Genomic DNA, 14,523 nt, shown 5'->3' on the forward strand with positions numbered 1-14,523 from the left:
CCTGAAGGTCCTGAGATTACTCAGGAGCCAGAATGACCATGTCCACACACCTCCCCAGTCAAGCCTCGGACCCCACGGATTGCGTACACCGGTTTCTATCCCAGTGTTCTATTCTTGGGGTGTGATGTGCTTCAAAAGAAGCCCCCGGCTGCTGCATCCCTGCGCTCAGGGATACAGTTCGTAGGTTAGGGTTACAGATACCTACTTGGAGAGGCTGGAAACTGAACTTGATGACATTCTTCTGTGGACGAAGCCCCTCAGTGGGATGCACAGAGGGAACCCCGGCCGGTGGGGCTCTCCTGCACTTGATAATTTAACTTCATTTGTTTAAAAGGCTTTTTGTCTTCATGAGGCGGAATGTCTTTTGTTAATGTCTGATACGATGTCTGAATCCAGGCTAGTACGCTCTCTTTCAACACGGCAGGATACTAAGTGATTCTCTTCAGACATTTATGTAGTGTGGTATTCTCTGGGAGAGACTAAAATTCATGCCTTTATTCCGTTTCCAAATTGGAATTTTAAATCATGAAAGAGAGTGTCATCTTTAAAAGTGAGTAGTAACTCAGGGTTCCCCGAGATTTTTATTTTTTTAACTGTCTCCCAAGCGCTGAGGTTTGGCCATGCAGAGCTCAGCATACTTGAGCAATTTTCTTTTGAGCGTAATGGGCCTTTCTCATTATTCCAATTGTAGGTTAGTTCTAGTTGGGCAGAACTGTAGATCTGACCAGGACCTATTGTGAGACAGAGACCAATCTGCTTGCTTATCGCTCAAGAAAACACCAGTTGGGACTCATTGTTCAATAGAGTTTAATTCATTGGATAACAACAGTAGGTCAAACCTGGTCTAGATTCTGGGAAAGGCCTTGTTCATGCCATGAGGATCTTACCCTTGTGAGGGAACACATCAAGAAGCAAAGCAAAAATAATTATGATTAGGGGAGAGGAGTAAGGGGAAAATGGGAGGGAGGGAGGAATGGGAGGATACAAGGGATGGGATAACAATTTAGATGTAATAGGAATAAATTAGTAAAATATATTTTAAAAATAATAATAATTATGATTATTGTTGCAAGGAAATAAATGAAGGTCAGTGCCAGAATAACTTTGGAAGTGGCAATACTGCTTTCGAGGCCACTCAGTAGAATTGATACTTAGTTAAGAACTGAAGAATGATTCCAGGCCCTAACCAGCCTAGAATAAGGTCGATGAGCTTTCAGGAAATAGCTAAGGCAAAGAGCCTGGCCTGACAAAGAGCTCAGTAAATACCACCAAGATGACCAAGATGACAGACTGTAGGTACTTGGAGAAGTGTTTGGCGGTAGTCACATGTGCGGATCTTGCAGGCGGTGTGGGTAGCATGGAAAGACTGAAGGGAGAGAACAACTTAGTCTGACTTATAGTTTAGAGCCACCGTAGCTGCCGTGGACAGTGGGTTTCAGGTCAAGAAGAGAAGCATGAGCCCACTTGAGGATGAGGGACCAGGCACAAGATGCCGCTGCTTGACTGTGATGGTGGCACAGATGATGGAGAGATGGGTAGATTCAAGATGGTGCTTAGGAAGAGTTTGTGAAAGATCAGAGACAGGAAGAAAGCAAAGGTGGCTTTGAGGAGGTTTGAAGAGATTGGCCGTAGGGCTAGCTGAGACAAGGAGATAAGGATGAGACTGACTTTGCAAAATGGCAAGTCACGACTTGGATCTGGAAATTGGACTACCTGTCAGGCCTGGAGTAGGGCTCAGAGGAGAAGTCTGACAGCGGAGATTTAGCATCATGAGCACACTGATGATACTTAAAACTGCATGCCATGGAGAACATATGAGTGGGAAAAAAGAGCCCCATGTTTTCACAGGAGAAGGGACACAGCAAATTAAGTGGAAGTTGAGTGTTCAGGAAAATCACGATAGCATTAAGCCACCTACACTGATGCAAGATGATGTTTCAAGAAGGAAGGAAACCAGGAAATCCTGGCTCACAGGAGAATTGTGAGTTCCAGGCCAGCTTGTGCTGCATAGCAAATTTAAGTCCACCCTCAGCTGTATAATAAGGCCCTGTCTCAAAAGACAGGGGGGAAAAAAGGAAGGATTAATTGATAGGTCACAGTAAGGTAAGAACAGGATGTGTCTTTTTCTATTCAACTTGGCACCAAGGTGGCTGTGGCACCCTTGACAAACAGCATCTTCAGAGATCTGGGGACAAAGTGAGAGTGAAAACAGTATATGCTCTGTTGTTGGAGAGCATTTGCCTAGAGAGAGAGCAGAGAGATGGCTGGTGACTGATGGTGTGAAAATTGGGCTCATGGGAATAGGTTTGAGGCTTCTGTTTGTTTTCTTAGTGAGAAATAAATACTATTACATGTGTGTATACCAGAGAGAGTGCGGAGAGAGATTCATAGTGTGTATGGAAGAGAGAGGATTTGTGAGTTCCGTGTCCTTGGAAGGCAAGAAAGGATTGAAAATTGGGCCCATCCTCAAGGGCTTTTTCATTCTGGTCTTGGCAAAGAGGTTAGTTCACAGTAGACATCAGTCACCTGCTCTTTAATGTGGCTTGGATTCCTTGTATTCTGAAAAACGGCAGGACCTCTACAGGGAGGCCCTGATGAGAATGTCTAGGAGAGAGAAGGAACATTTACATGTAGTCTCAGAGGTGGAGCCTAAGAGGAGGCAGAGAGGCACAGTAACACTGATTAGTTCCAATGGAAGCTAGATATGGGGGCATGCATCTGTAATCCCAGAACTCTAGGTAGGAGGACCAAAAGGTCAAGGCCAGCCTCAGTTACATGGAAAGTTTAAGGCCAGCCTGAATTACATGAGACCTTGTCCCAACACCCTGATCCTTTCCAAAAGTAAAAATAACAAACGTTCCAGTGGAGTAAACAGGTGACTGCAGTATGCTCGCCTGACTGGAGCTGGGAGAGCTTTCCTGTGGGATGAGTGGTGTGAATAAGACCAGAGCTCTTAGATGGTGAAGTGGAGGAGATGACATAGTGGGACTGCTGTGCTCTGGTGAGCAAGGGGAATAACAAAGCCACACTGCACCAGCACGAAAGAAAGTCTTAGCTCCAGTGCTGGGGACCGGACACGAGGCCTGTGTGTTGAGACGGCATGTGGTCTCAGACAAAGGTGACAGTGGCAGAATGAAGGGATGTGACAAATCTGAAGGTGTCTGAAGGGGCCTGAGAAGGTCTAAGTGATAGTTTAGAGGTCAGGGACAAAGAAAGTAGGAAGTAGAAGGTGACATCAAGCCTCCTAAGCAGGGAGCACATCTCAAAATTCAGAAGAGCATGGCTTGTTGAAAAGCTGATTTAAAGATAAGCAGCTGTAGGATTTGTGTGCAGTTGTTGAGAAGTCAGAGCAGGCAAAGTAGTGAGAGCCACCCTTGAGCTGAGAGGCAGAGAGTGGGCGAGCGAGTTCCATGACCTGAGGGTCTTTTGGAGGGGCCACAGCAGCTGAGCAGTGTCTGGGCTGGTGTAGGATTAGTGCCACAGCTCAGAGGTTGGGGAGTGACAAAGAGTCCTCCTTTTTCTGGCACCGAATTTATTTGTGCTTTTAGCTTTAATATATTGTTGTTGTGGAACATTTGGGAAATGAATATACTTGGCCCATCATCAGGTTCAACAGATTAACATCTTCCACTTAAAATCTACCCAAGAAGCAGGAGCAGCAGCTCACACCTGTAGCTCCAGCTCCTTAGGAAGCCATTGTAGGAGAAGGGTGAATTCAAGGCTAGCCAGGCACCACAGCGAGACTCTCTCACAAAAGAAATAAGAGCAACATGCTTTCTCCCATCTTGTTGATATTGCACATAAAATTGCAGACTGGAACTCGGGCTTTACTTTGTAAGATACAAGATGTGATTATTTCTTGTCTTCATATCTGTCATGGGATTTTTGCCTCTCTCCATCTCTTAGAAGCCTTTAGTCCTTTCCACAAATCACCGGCTTCTTTAGGGTTATGTTTCCTAAGCCAAGGGGCTTTCCGGGGCAGAGAGGGTCCTGCAAGGATGGGGCCAGCTCTCCCTCTCATCCCTCTACCCTTCCCACTACACAGTCTCCCTGTTTCAGCAAATCCTCATGGCAACCAGGAAGGCTTCAGACTCCTGTTTATAGAAGGAAAATCATTACAGTGCCTGCGAAGGGGAGGGAAACAGCTCAGGTTTCCGCTCCTGCCCTTGAGCTGTAAATTCTCAAGGACTGTCTTATAAATCTCTGGAAACCACACAGATCCCTGTTTCACTGGAGAGCACCAGAGGGGTTTCACATAATCATTTTTGAGGCGTCCCCCAAACCCAGCTCAGAGGCTTTGAAGATATCTGCAGAGTAAAATTACAGAGTGGACCTCTATTTTAATAACCTTACTATCATTTAGCACGCAGACACTAGATAGATTCTACCAGCTGGTGCATCTGGAATGTCTGTGAGTGTGCAAGAACAAGCATATTTACACACACCTCAGGACTCTGGCTGGCCATGTGTCACAGGCAGTTCTGCTTGCTAAGCTAGGTTGCTCTAACTAGACAGACATCAAGTCAGATACTACTTACCTTGACCTTACCACCCTACGAGCCATATTGCTTCAAAGAATTTCCATGGGGTCTTTATGTTTTTTCCTTCCAGAGGGTCAGCTGAGAGTAGACGCCAACATATCCGTGCATCACCCCGGGGCACCCCTGGGCATCCGGACTGAAGTGAAGAATCTCAACAGCCTCAGGTTCTTGGCCAAAGCCATAGGTGAATGTCCACGTGGGCTCCTGCTGGGTATGGGCTCCTGCTGGGTATGGGCTCCTGCTGGGTGTGGGCTCCTGCTGGGTATGGGCTCCTACTGGGTGTGGGCTCCTGCTGGGTGTGGGCTCCTGCTGGGTGTGGGCTCCTGCTGGGTGTGGGCTCCTACTGGGTGTGGGCTCCTACTGGGCTCCTCTGCGCATCCATTGACCCCTGACTGTAGTGGGCAACAGTGCTCGCTGGCTCCTTCCATCTGTGGGCCACCATCTGTGGACCAGGCAGTGGTTCTGCTCCTGCCTCCACTCATGCCTGCAGCTCTGGAAACTGTTGGGGCAGCAGAAGTGAATATCTGAGCTGGCCTCAGTCACATGGGGCCCTGTGACTTGAGGCCTCTCCATTCCCTATCCACGTGGTCTTTTGTCCCTCCCTTGTCTGCCCCAGGCCTTTGTATTTGCCAGTGGAGGGTCCCAGGAAGGTAGAGGCAGAAGCCTCAAAAGTCCACTGAACCATTATTACTAGAGCTCCACTCACAGACATTTTTTTTTTTTCTCAAAGCAACTTAAGTTCAAACCAGACCTAAGGGAAGGGAAATAGACTCTACCTGCGTTAGGAAGATTTACAAACTATGGTGCCTATGTCCTACCATCTGTCATAGGCTTTATGAAGTCAAGTTCATTCATTAGACTAACTATAGTCCACTTAGTAGGTTTTTCTACTTTTTACCATTCCCAGCTAATAGATTGCATGTGCCATGAAGTCAAGGCTAGTTTTCTGGGAGCATACAGTGGGGGTTTCACCAATGACAACTGTTTGATGGTAGCTAATGTAGCGCAAGCTAGCACTAAGGGCAGTCTTGCAGAAGTTAGAAACTAGGTCTGAAGGGAGGACATCTCAGAAGACTCAAGAGTCCTTATAAAGCCAGAGACACCATAGAGGAGGGAGGGGTGGTTTAAAAGTGAACCCTGTCAGGTACACAGAGAGCAAGCCTGCTAAAGTACATGTTTGTGTGCTGCAGCCAAGAGGGTTAGTGGGTGGGGACTGAGGTTCTGGGGAAGGAGGAACACAGTTCAGAAGAGGCTGTTACCGTCTGTGTAAAATCCTGTGTCCCAAACCCAAAATGATTAGCCAGCCCAATCATGACACTTGAAGGGACATATTTTTAGAGAAAAGGCATTAAAATGATTCAAGGGATAGCTCACAGGACAGCAGGATAAGGTTAAGGAGTGACTCTTGTCTCTGAAAGGGGCACAGTCAGTTTTCTCAAGCTGTCAAAGAGGTGAAAGGGGAGGCTCATGCTTGCAGCCTGGGTTTGTGAAGGAGCTTGGGGCAAGTGCAGTGGGCATGCAGTGTTCAGGGCTGCATTGATCTAAGAGACAGCTACAGTGATCAAACAAAAGGCAGGCAACCAGAGCTCATGTCTTGTCTGTAATGCTGGACAGAGGAGCCCTTGGTATTTTTCACTTGGCCCTAACCTCTTGTTGTATAAGTGCCCTCTGGAGCGATGGTCAGAATTCTACCTGTATTCAAACAGTCTAGCAGAAGCAAACCTTTGCCACCACGGGCTTAATTCTCCAAGCCTGCAATTTTCCCATGAGGTTTTTTTCAAATCATGTTAGACTTTTTAGCCACCATTTCATGTCAGTCAAGGCAGACGTTGAGGTGAAAGAGGTGGGATACAAATGGACGAGCTTGGAGTTGCTACCTTTTAGCAGGTCAGATTAAAGGGCTTGGATCTGAGCAGGGACCGCGGGGCGGGGAGTTGGGGAAGGCTTCCTTTCTCAGAGGAGCTTACCATGTGCTGGGGTTTGATTCTATTCAGCAGTTTTGATTGGAAAATAAATGAGAGCCCTGTGTACATACATTTTCACCTATATTTTTGCGTATCATTTTGGAGGGCCACCAGGGCTCCTTGTGTCCCATCTGCTGCCCCAGGGTAAGGAATTCTAATAGGCCACAATCCTAGATCTGCAGTCACTAGACCTACACATTAGTCCCAGCCCTCCTACCATGTAGTCTGCACTAGTTGTTAATCAATCTGAACTGAGGTGTCTGAAAAAGAGATGGTGGGGGGCAGGGGGGGAGACAAGCTTCTCAGGGCCCTTCCCAGTCGTGAGAAGAAAATGCACCCTGCAAGGGAATGACATTGTAGGCAAGCTCCTTGATTTTTATTTTTTTAACTTAAGGATTGAGAGTGGTTTCTAAATATTGCCTGCAGGGATGAAAGGTATTCAAGATATACTAACTTGCTATGTTTTTCGTAGACTATGAAATTCAGAGGCAAATCACTGAACTTGAGAGTGGAGGTGAAATTCTGAATGAAACTCGTTCATTTGATTATAAGCTGGGGTGAGTTTGTATCTGTATGCCTGTTGGCACAGCTAGGAGGTTGGGGCTTAGCCCTGGACCCTTTAACAAAATCCTGAGCTTGTCTGTAGCCATAAGAAAAAAGACCCCTGAACCCCATAGGGTTCCCCTTGCTTCCAGCTCGCCTGCTTTGTGGCAAGACATTTTATTCCCTAGAATAATCTGTCAGACCTCTCAGAGCCCAAGCTTGGTGTAAAAAAGGCCTGAGGGCTGGTAATGAAGGGTACGGTGTCAGTGTTGCTGTGATAAAACACTGATCAAAAGCAGCCCATGAAGAGTTTACTTCAGCCTGTGATCCCAGAGGCAGCATCCATACTGGCCAGGGAGGCAAAGCTGCAAGTGGCTAGAGCAGGAAACTGAGACTGACTCTTTGTTTGTTTGTTTGTTTTATTAATTTGTTCTTGTTACGTCTCAATGGTTATCCCATCCCTTGTATCCCCCATTCTTCCCTCCCTCCCATTTTCTTAGTCACAGACACAAAGCTGAGAGGTCACGCTGTGGAGCAAGTCTATGAGCTCTCAAAGCCCACCCACCTCAGTGACATACTTCCTCTAGCAAGACTGTGCTCACACCCCCAATAGCACTGCCAGCTGGGGACCAAGTGTTCAAGTGCCAGAGCCTCTAGGGGACATTTCTCATTCAAAACAACACAGACACTTTTTTTTTGAACCCTAATTTTTCTCATTCTGAATTTTAAGAATTTTGTACTTTAAAATACTAAAGAATACTCTAAAGCCTAGAGTTTATGCTGACTGAAAGCCAGCTGGGGTGTGGCTCAGCAACAGAGTGCTTGCTGGGAATGCTTTAAAGCCCTGATCTAATCCCTTGTTATACACACATGAAATACTGAAGCAGTTTCGGGTTTTGTTTGTTTGTTTTACATGAAATTATCCTTCTGAGCATTCTCTTTCCTTTGTTATCATGTTTGTATTTATGTAAATATCTGCTATGGAAATTTGAAGAACTTGAATTTGCCTGTCATTGATTGAGGAAACCCTATGCCAGGTAGCTGTTACTATCACAAATATTTGAGCCATTCAACTTATAAAGAGAAAAGGTTAATTTTGGTTCCCAGTTTCATAGGCCTCAGTCTGTGATTGATTTGGCCTGAAGTGGCACATTGCAAGCACATGGCTGAGCTAAACTGCTTACCTCAGGTCAGGGTGCTGGCTGATCAGTCTTGAATAGTAGCTTGATTAGTGAAGCATACCTCTGGGTATGTCTGATGCTGTTTCCAGAGAGCGTTAGACCGTTAAACCCCAGCTTAATGAATGACTAATCCCTTCATGGGGTCATATTATGGCATTACTAGGGGGTGAGGCCTGCTAAGAGGACTGGGTTCCTGGGGGCCGTCCTTGGGTCTTACTCTGTTCCTGCATTCCCGTTTCTTTGTGTGCTGTGCCATACTTTCCCACCAAGATGGAGTAACACTTCTGAAGCTACAAACTAAAATACATATGTGTTTTCCCTCTTAAGTTGTTTTTACCAGGTATTTTTTTTAAGAGTAAAGAAAGTAACATACTAGAAAACAAAATCCAGGAAAGACCAGGGTTCCACTGTCCCCTTTGAGGGCATATTCTAATGACGCAAAGGCCTTCCATTGGGCTCCCTCTCTTTCTAACACGTCTCAAGTTTCTCCTCTTCTTAATAGGACCAAGTGTTTAAATAACATATGGCCTCGGGGATGATTGAGCTCCAGCCTGTAGTAAGGCCCCTCCCTGCGCATGTCTAGCCAGGAGTATATGCAGTTTGCTTAGTGCTGTCTTCTCTGACCATTGCAGGTGCACCATGCCAATGAGAGACAAAGAAGGGAAACAAGACTACAGGTAATTAGCCCCATGCAGAGCACCAACATACATTTGAGGGTCTATTTCAAACTCATTTGAAAGTCAGCATAATGATGCTGGAGGATTTTGGAAACTACCTGTTATTACATGATAGGAATCAGTATTTCTTACTGTATGTTACATGTAAACTACAGGAGGTATTTTCTTGACTTGGTAGCTGCAGAGTTCCTTGTTTGATAGGATTCAATTTCTGGCAGATACCTGTTCATAGACTTATATAACAAAGATGCTATGGTCCAACCAAGAGGATGGCAGGCTAGGATGGGCCTAGGCTTACAACTGGTAGTAAATTCTGTACTACATTGGAATCCTTTGGAGGATGTCAAAAAGAGATCGGTTTCTCAGCGGAGGGTCTCTTCAAAGCTCACGTGATGCTATTTCATTGCCAAGAGAAGCAAATTAGGAGCCACTAGGTTATCAGTAGAGCACTCACCTATCTATCAGTGGAGGCTCTCGGTCCCAGTCCTAACCCAGGGGTGCTGTGCCATAACAGGAGACGTTCACATAAAACAAAGCATAGGGATAGGCCTAAGATAAATTGAACCTTTTACTTTTTCTCATAGAGTTCAGCAGATTATAAAGATGGAAGCTTTGGCAACAAAGTTTTGAAATTGACATGGCCTTCCTTTGTGATGTGTGATATACCTTCCCTGACACACTCTTGTCATGAGCCCATCAAGGGCAGGGACTTTCTGTTAGAGTGGTCTTCTGGGTGCAGACTTTCCCACAAGACCTTCTTCATTCTCCCGTGTGGCTATTCCTGTAATTTCTTACTGAGCATGGAGTTTGCTTTTTGACTCACTGGGGTCTTCTGCTTCCGAGCCCAAGTTAGACAGCACTGGCTCCCTTTGGGTTTGCTTAGCTTTCGAGGGCAGACTGGCCCACAGCTGAGCTGTGGCACTGCACTGAGGAACTACCTACAGTTCTAATCCAGTCCCTCCCTGCATTTGCTGAGCACCACCCTGCTTTTACATAAGTCCCCTGGCTCTGGTGGGCATAGGGGAAGCAGTGCAGAACACGGCAGAACAGAGGGATTTTTTTTCATAAATTACTGCAGTGATACAGCCCATCTGATTATTAACGACTGACTTTCTAGAGCAGCTTTTAGTGGGAAGTGTTGTTTTATGCACTCTCTTCCAGTCGAGCACTCACTTTATGTGCTTTACTACAAGAATGAGCCTATATTGCTGCTTACTATTCACCGAAATCCATCCTTTACACTGAAATTCCCTCATTCTCTTCTGTTGACTCTGTGGGTCTGGCATTTGTCTAGTGGCATGAAGCGGCTGTTACACAGGGCAGGCTCACTGCCCTGATAGTATGACAGGCACCACCTACTAACCCTCTGATAGTGCGACAGGCTCCACCTCCTCACCCTCATCCTTCCCCACTAGTGTGACAGGCTCCACCTGCTCACCCTCGCCTACCCCACTAGCTTCTACATGTCATTTAGGCAAAGTCTGTTTTGTTCTGCTTCTCAGGAAGGGAAGAGCCTCTTCCCCCTTTGACTTTTATTTATTGTACAGTACTATTAAAAATAGAAAATTAAAGTCATCTTTCTTCCTCACAAGTATGTTAGTCTCATTGGTCCTTCAGTTTCCAGCCTCTTTGACACTTCCCTCACTAGTATAAACCAGAATGTGGGCTAATTCCATGTTACTCAGTCGCCTGTCATTTTTCCATAATGGGGAAAAAATGGGACTTCCACTGGGACATTCAGAAACCTTTGCAAGCATTATGGCCCTGGACCTGCCACAGAAGTATTCCCATCAGTGTTCGATTTGTGGTCCTAACTGGCTCAGACACCCAGAATCAGGACTCGTCTCTTCTCTTTGTTTAGGTTTATGCCAGAGCCCAACCTGCCTCCCTTAGTCCTCTATGATGCCACGTCTCTGCCTCCAGGTGCAGTCTCTCAGCAGGTGATCAACATTGACCAGCTTCGAGAAATGCTCCCCGAGCTCCCCAGTGCAACCAGAGAAAGGCTTGTCCAGCAGTATGGGATGCTGCCAGAGCACAGCTTTGCGTTAGTGGTAAGTGTCGATTGCATTGGAAATTAAGCCAGCTCAGCAGACTGGATGATGCTCCACAGAGGCCCCTGTTTGTACTGTCAAGCACACTTCTCCACTCCTCCCCCAGACAGCTCTGAGAGGGGTAAGGCACTGTCCTCACTTGCTGCCCTTGAGAATATGTGCTTGCCTGCTCCTCAGCACACCAGAAAACGAAGCAGGACTTCTGGCTGCCCACAGGAGCCATGGAGACTTGGAAGCTCGTTCAGATGTTATGTGTTCCCATGTGTCTGCAGGGAAAACAACAATGCCTAGGGTTTCTAGATGTCTTAATAGTACTGAGCCATGACAGGGTGTTAGGTCTCCCAAAGTCAGAAAACATTTAGCCTGTATAATGTTGCAGGCTTCCTAGACATCTTCATCCCATGAGGCTTCAGGATGCCTCCTTCCGGCTGTTAGAGCATCTGATGCCCTTGAGGTAGCTTAGGGACTTTCCATCCTTTTCAGAACTACTTTGGGCTCTGTGGATCTCTTTGTCATGGCAACAGTAAAGTGATGCAGCATCAGTGAGGGTGGCATTCTGTCACAGTTGTCATCTTCTTGTCAACAAGAGAAAGTGGGAAGTTGTTTTGTGATTTTAGATATTTTTTGAGATGGGGTATCATGTAACCTAGGCTGGCTTTGAACTCCTATCATCTTCAAGAGCAACAAAACCTGTGGAAACTGGATTCTTGATATTTAAAAGATCAATAATAAATATATAGGGATATTGTACTAATGTGAGTGTGTTTGTGTGTGTGTGTGTGTGTGTGTGTGTGTGTGTTTAAATACTCAATAACTGTAGTGTAATGGTTTATAGTGCACTAAGCAGCCTACTGCTGGCTGAATGGTTTTTCTTGTCTTCGGTAAGTCAGCTACTTTGAGAAGCAAACAGACCTTATATGAGAACTCCTGTTTTCTGACCAGCTGTAAATAAGCACAGTGTGCTATTGTTCGGATACCCCAGGTTGACTTGATCACGGCCTCTGATGGGGTGCTGTCTTAGCCATACACATGTAACAACTGTCATTTGTGTTGACCAGTGTCCTAAAAGAAAGTTCAGTTCCGGTCTTCCTGTCATACAGACTGCTGAGCCATCAGCAGATATTTGAAGAACTCAGATGATCAGCATCCTGCACAGAAAATCTGAGCCCCTTACAACTCATGTGTTCCCTCCATTTCTGTCGTAGTTGGGTCACTATTGCAGTGATGAAACACCATGACCAAAAGCAACTTGGGAAGGAAATGGTTTATTTGGCTTACTCATCACTAAAGGAAGTCAGGGCAGGAACTCAAGCAGGGCAGGAACCTGGGGGCTGGAGCTGATGAAAAGGCCGTGGAGGGGTGCTGCTCACTGGCTTGCTCTCCGTGGCTTGCCCAGCTGCTTTCTGACAGAACCCGGGACCACCAGCCCAGGGATGGCACCTCACGGATCAAAATGCCCTACAGGATTATCTACACTCTTATGGACGCATTTTCTCAGTTGGGGCACCTTCCTCTCTGGTGACTCTAGCTTATATCAAGGTGACATAAAACCAGCCAGCACAGTTGTTGTAACAAACCAGTCTTAATCTTCACCCACCTTCCCGTCACCTTTTCCATTTGAATTCAACACTGAATTACAGAGCCACGTCTCATTAGCATGCTTCCACTCACCTCAGGGAAGGAAGGAGGGGACCAAGGATCTTTGGCTTCAAAGACATCAGTGCCATCTCTGCATCTGGCCTTTGATACATCTGGCCTTTGAACAGCTGGGTTCAAGTCAACCCTTTGAAGTAGTTTGTAGTACACTGAAGTTTCTTGGCCATTTCTTTGCTCTAGCCCTCTGGTTCTCAACCTCCTAATGCTGAGACCCTTTGATGCAATTCCTCATGTTGTAGTGACCCCAACCATAAATTTAGTCCATTGCTACTTTATAAATATATTTTTGCCACTGTTATGAATTATAAATATCTGATGTGCAACCCCTCAAAGGGGGTCTCAACTCACAGGTTGAGAACCACACCATTCTAGCCTGATTTCCAAAAAGAATCCACCAAAAGTGACATTAAGAATTGTTGTTGTGTGTCAGCCCTTTCCATAGGGAGGGAGAAAAGACCTCTTAAAAATTTAAGAACACAGCTATTTCACATCCTCAAAAAGCAACTTTTGAGATTGCTACACTTGCCCCTGGGATGTGTCCACCTCACTTTGCTGAACATAAACTATAAAGTTAGGGCATTCATATGTATGTTTCTGTCCTAGTCTTCTCTGGGCCCAACCCCAGCAGGCCTTAAACAAGTGCTGTCAAGGACAGTAGCAGATGAGGGAATCTGTTTGAACAGTTTGTGGGCCTGTTTGGGGAAAATTAACTCTCCAAAGTAGCAGGCACTGCGGGCTGGGGTGGGGGGAGCAATTGCTCCCCTCCTGCATAGTGTTTATGTTCTTCTCTGACACTGTGGCTGGCCAGCTCTCTGGGAGATTGCAGCCCAGAGGAGGTGCTGAACACTTCAGGAAGGAGGTGGAGTTTTTTTACTTTTGTTATTGTTTTTACCTTTTAAAGATTTATTTTTCTTAGTACCCTTAAGATATAATATAATATTTATAGATGGAAGATAATGTATTAGGTGACTTTAAAAAAATAAAAGGTTTGTCCTTGAGATTTCCAGGATGGATGAGTATACGAGATTGGAGCAGACAGAGAATGATTCAGACAAATTGTTTCCCGAAATTAGGCAGCCTGAGCCCTTTATGACTCCATAATCACTGGGAGCTGAGTTACTCATCGCATTCCCGAAAATGATATGTTCATGTTTTCTGCCTTCATGAGAAGCACAACAGATTGCCGAGAAGGGCAGATGCACAGATCTAATGAACCATCTTTCAATTTAAAGAGTGCCCAGGAGTATTCATTAAATAAATGGCAGTGGTGGAGGTGTGCCGTCAGGGCTTTGCTGCAGCGCACTGCACTCGGACTTCTTATTTAATTAAGGAGTGCGTACACCCCACCCCACACCCATTCCCTACATATAAAAAACTTCAGAATTTCACTTACTTTTCATTTATCTTGCCATTTTCCTGTGCAGTAAACAATGAGTTACGTTTTGTTAGTGTTTGATGTTTACAGAGAGCTCTTGCTGGTACCCCTTAGCATCTACTGTCTTACCAGGCACATAGTAGGTCCTAGTCTGGACAGACAGATGGCTGCACGAATGGGATGCCATCGCATTGCACATAGCCATCCTTAGAAAAGTGTCCCTGGAAGTTTCCAAAGACCAGAGACATACACAAGCCACTCTTGACAACCCAGCCCTGAACCCTGGGAAGACTCAAGTGGCTGCCGCACTCGGGCCTTGTCTCATGTCCCCTGCTCTCGGGTCTCATGTTCCAGCTCTGCTTTATTCTCAGATTACTCTGAGTCTGGATTTCCCTCCTAGACCGTACTGAGAGTCCCTCCTCAAAAGGAAACCCATACACTGCTTTTCTTTACCCACATTCAGATCTTGCCCCACAGGTTATTAAGCTGACCTTGTTCTCCGCTCTTAGTCAAATTGCTGTAATTTCTGATCTCA

At 45.9% G+C, this 14,523-nt stretch overlaps 1 protein-coding gene across 1 annotated transcript in view; it reads left to right on the forward strand.

Annotated features, from left to right (window-relative positions):
* Gatb (glutamyl-tRNA amidotransferase subunit B) overlaps positions 1-14,523 on the forward strand; it is a 76,194-nt gene that overhangs the window by 35,335 nt on the left and 26,336 nt on the right. The window contains exons 6-9 of the mRNA XM_051157389.1: positions 4,612-4,725; positions 6,978-7,062; positions 8,862-8,906; positions 10,768-10,957. Coding sequence (XP_051013346.1) covers positions 4,612-4,725; positions 6,978-7,062; positions 8,862-8,906; positions 10,768-10,957 — 434 coding nt within the window. The remainder of the gene's footprint in view (positions 1-4,611; positions 4,726-6,977; positions 7,063-8,861; positions 8,907-10,767; positions 10,958-14,523) is intronic.

The sequence above is a fragment of the Acomys russatus genome, chromosome 15 (genome assembly GCF_903995435.1).
Source record: "Acomys russatus chromosome 15, mAcoRus1.1, whole genome shotgun sequence".
Taxonomy (NCBI): Eukaryota; Metazoa; Chordata; class Mammalia; order Rodentia; family Muridae; genus Acomys; species Acomys russatus.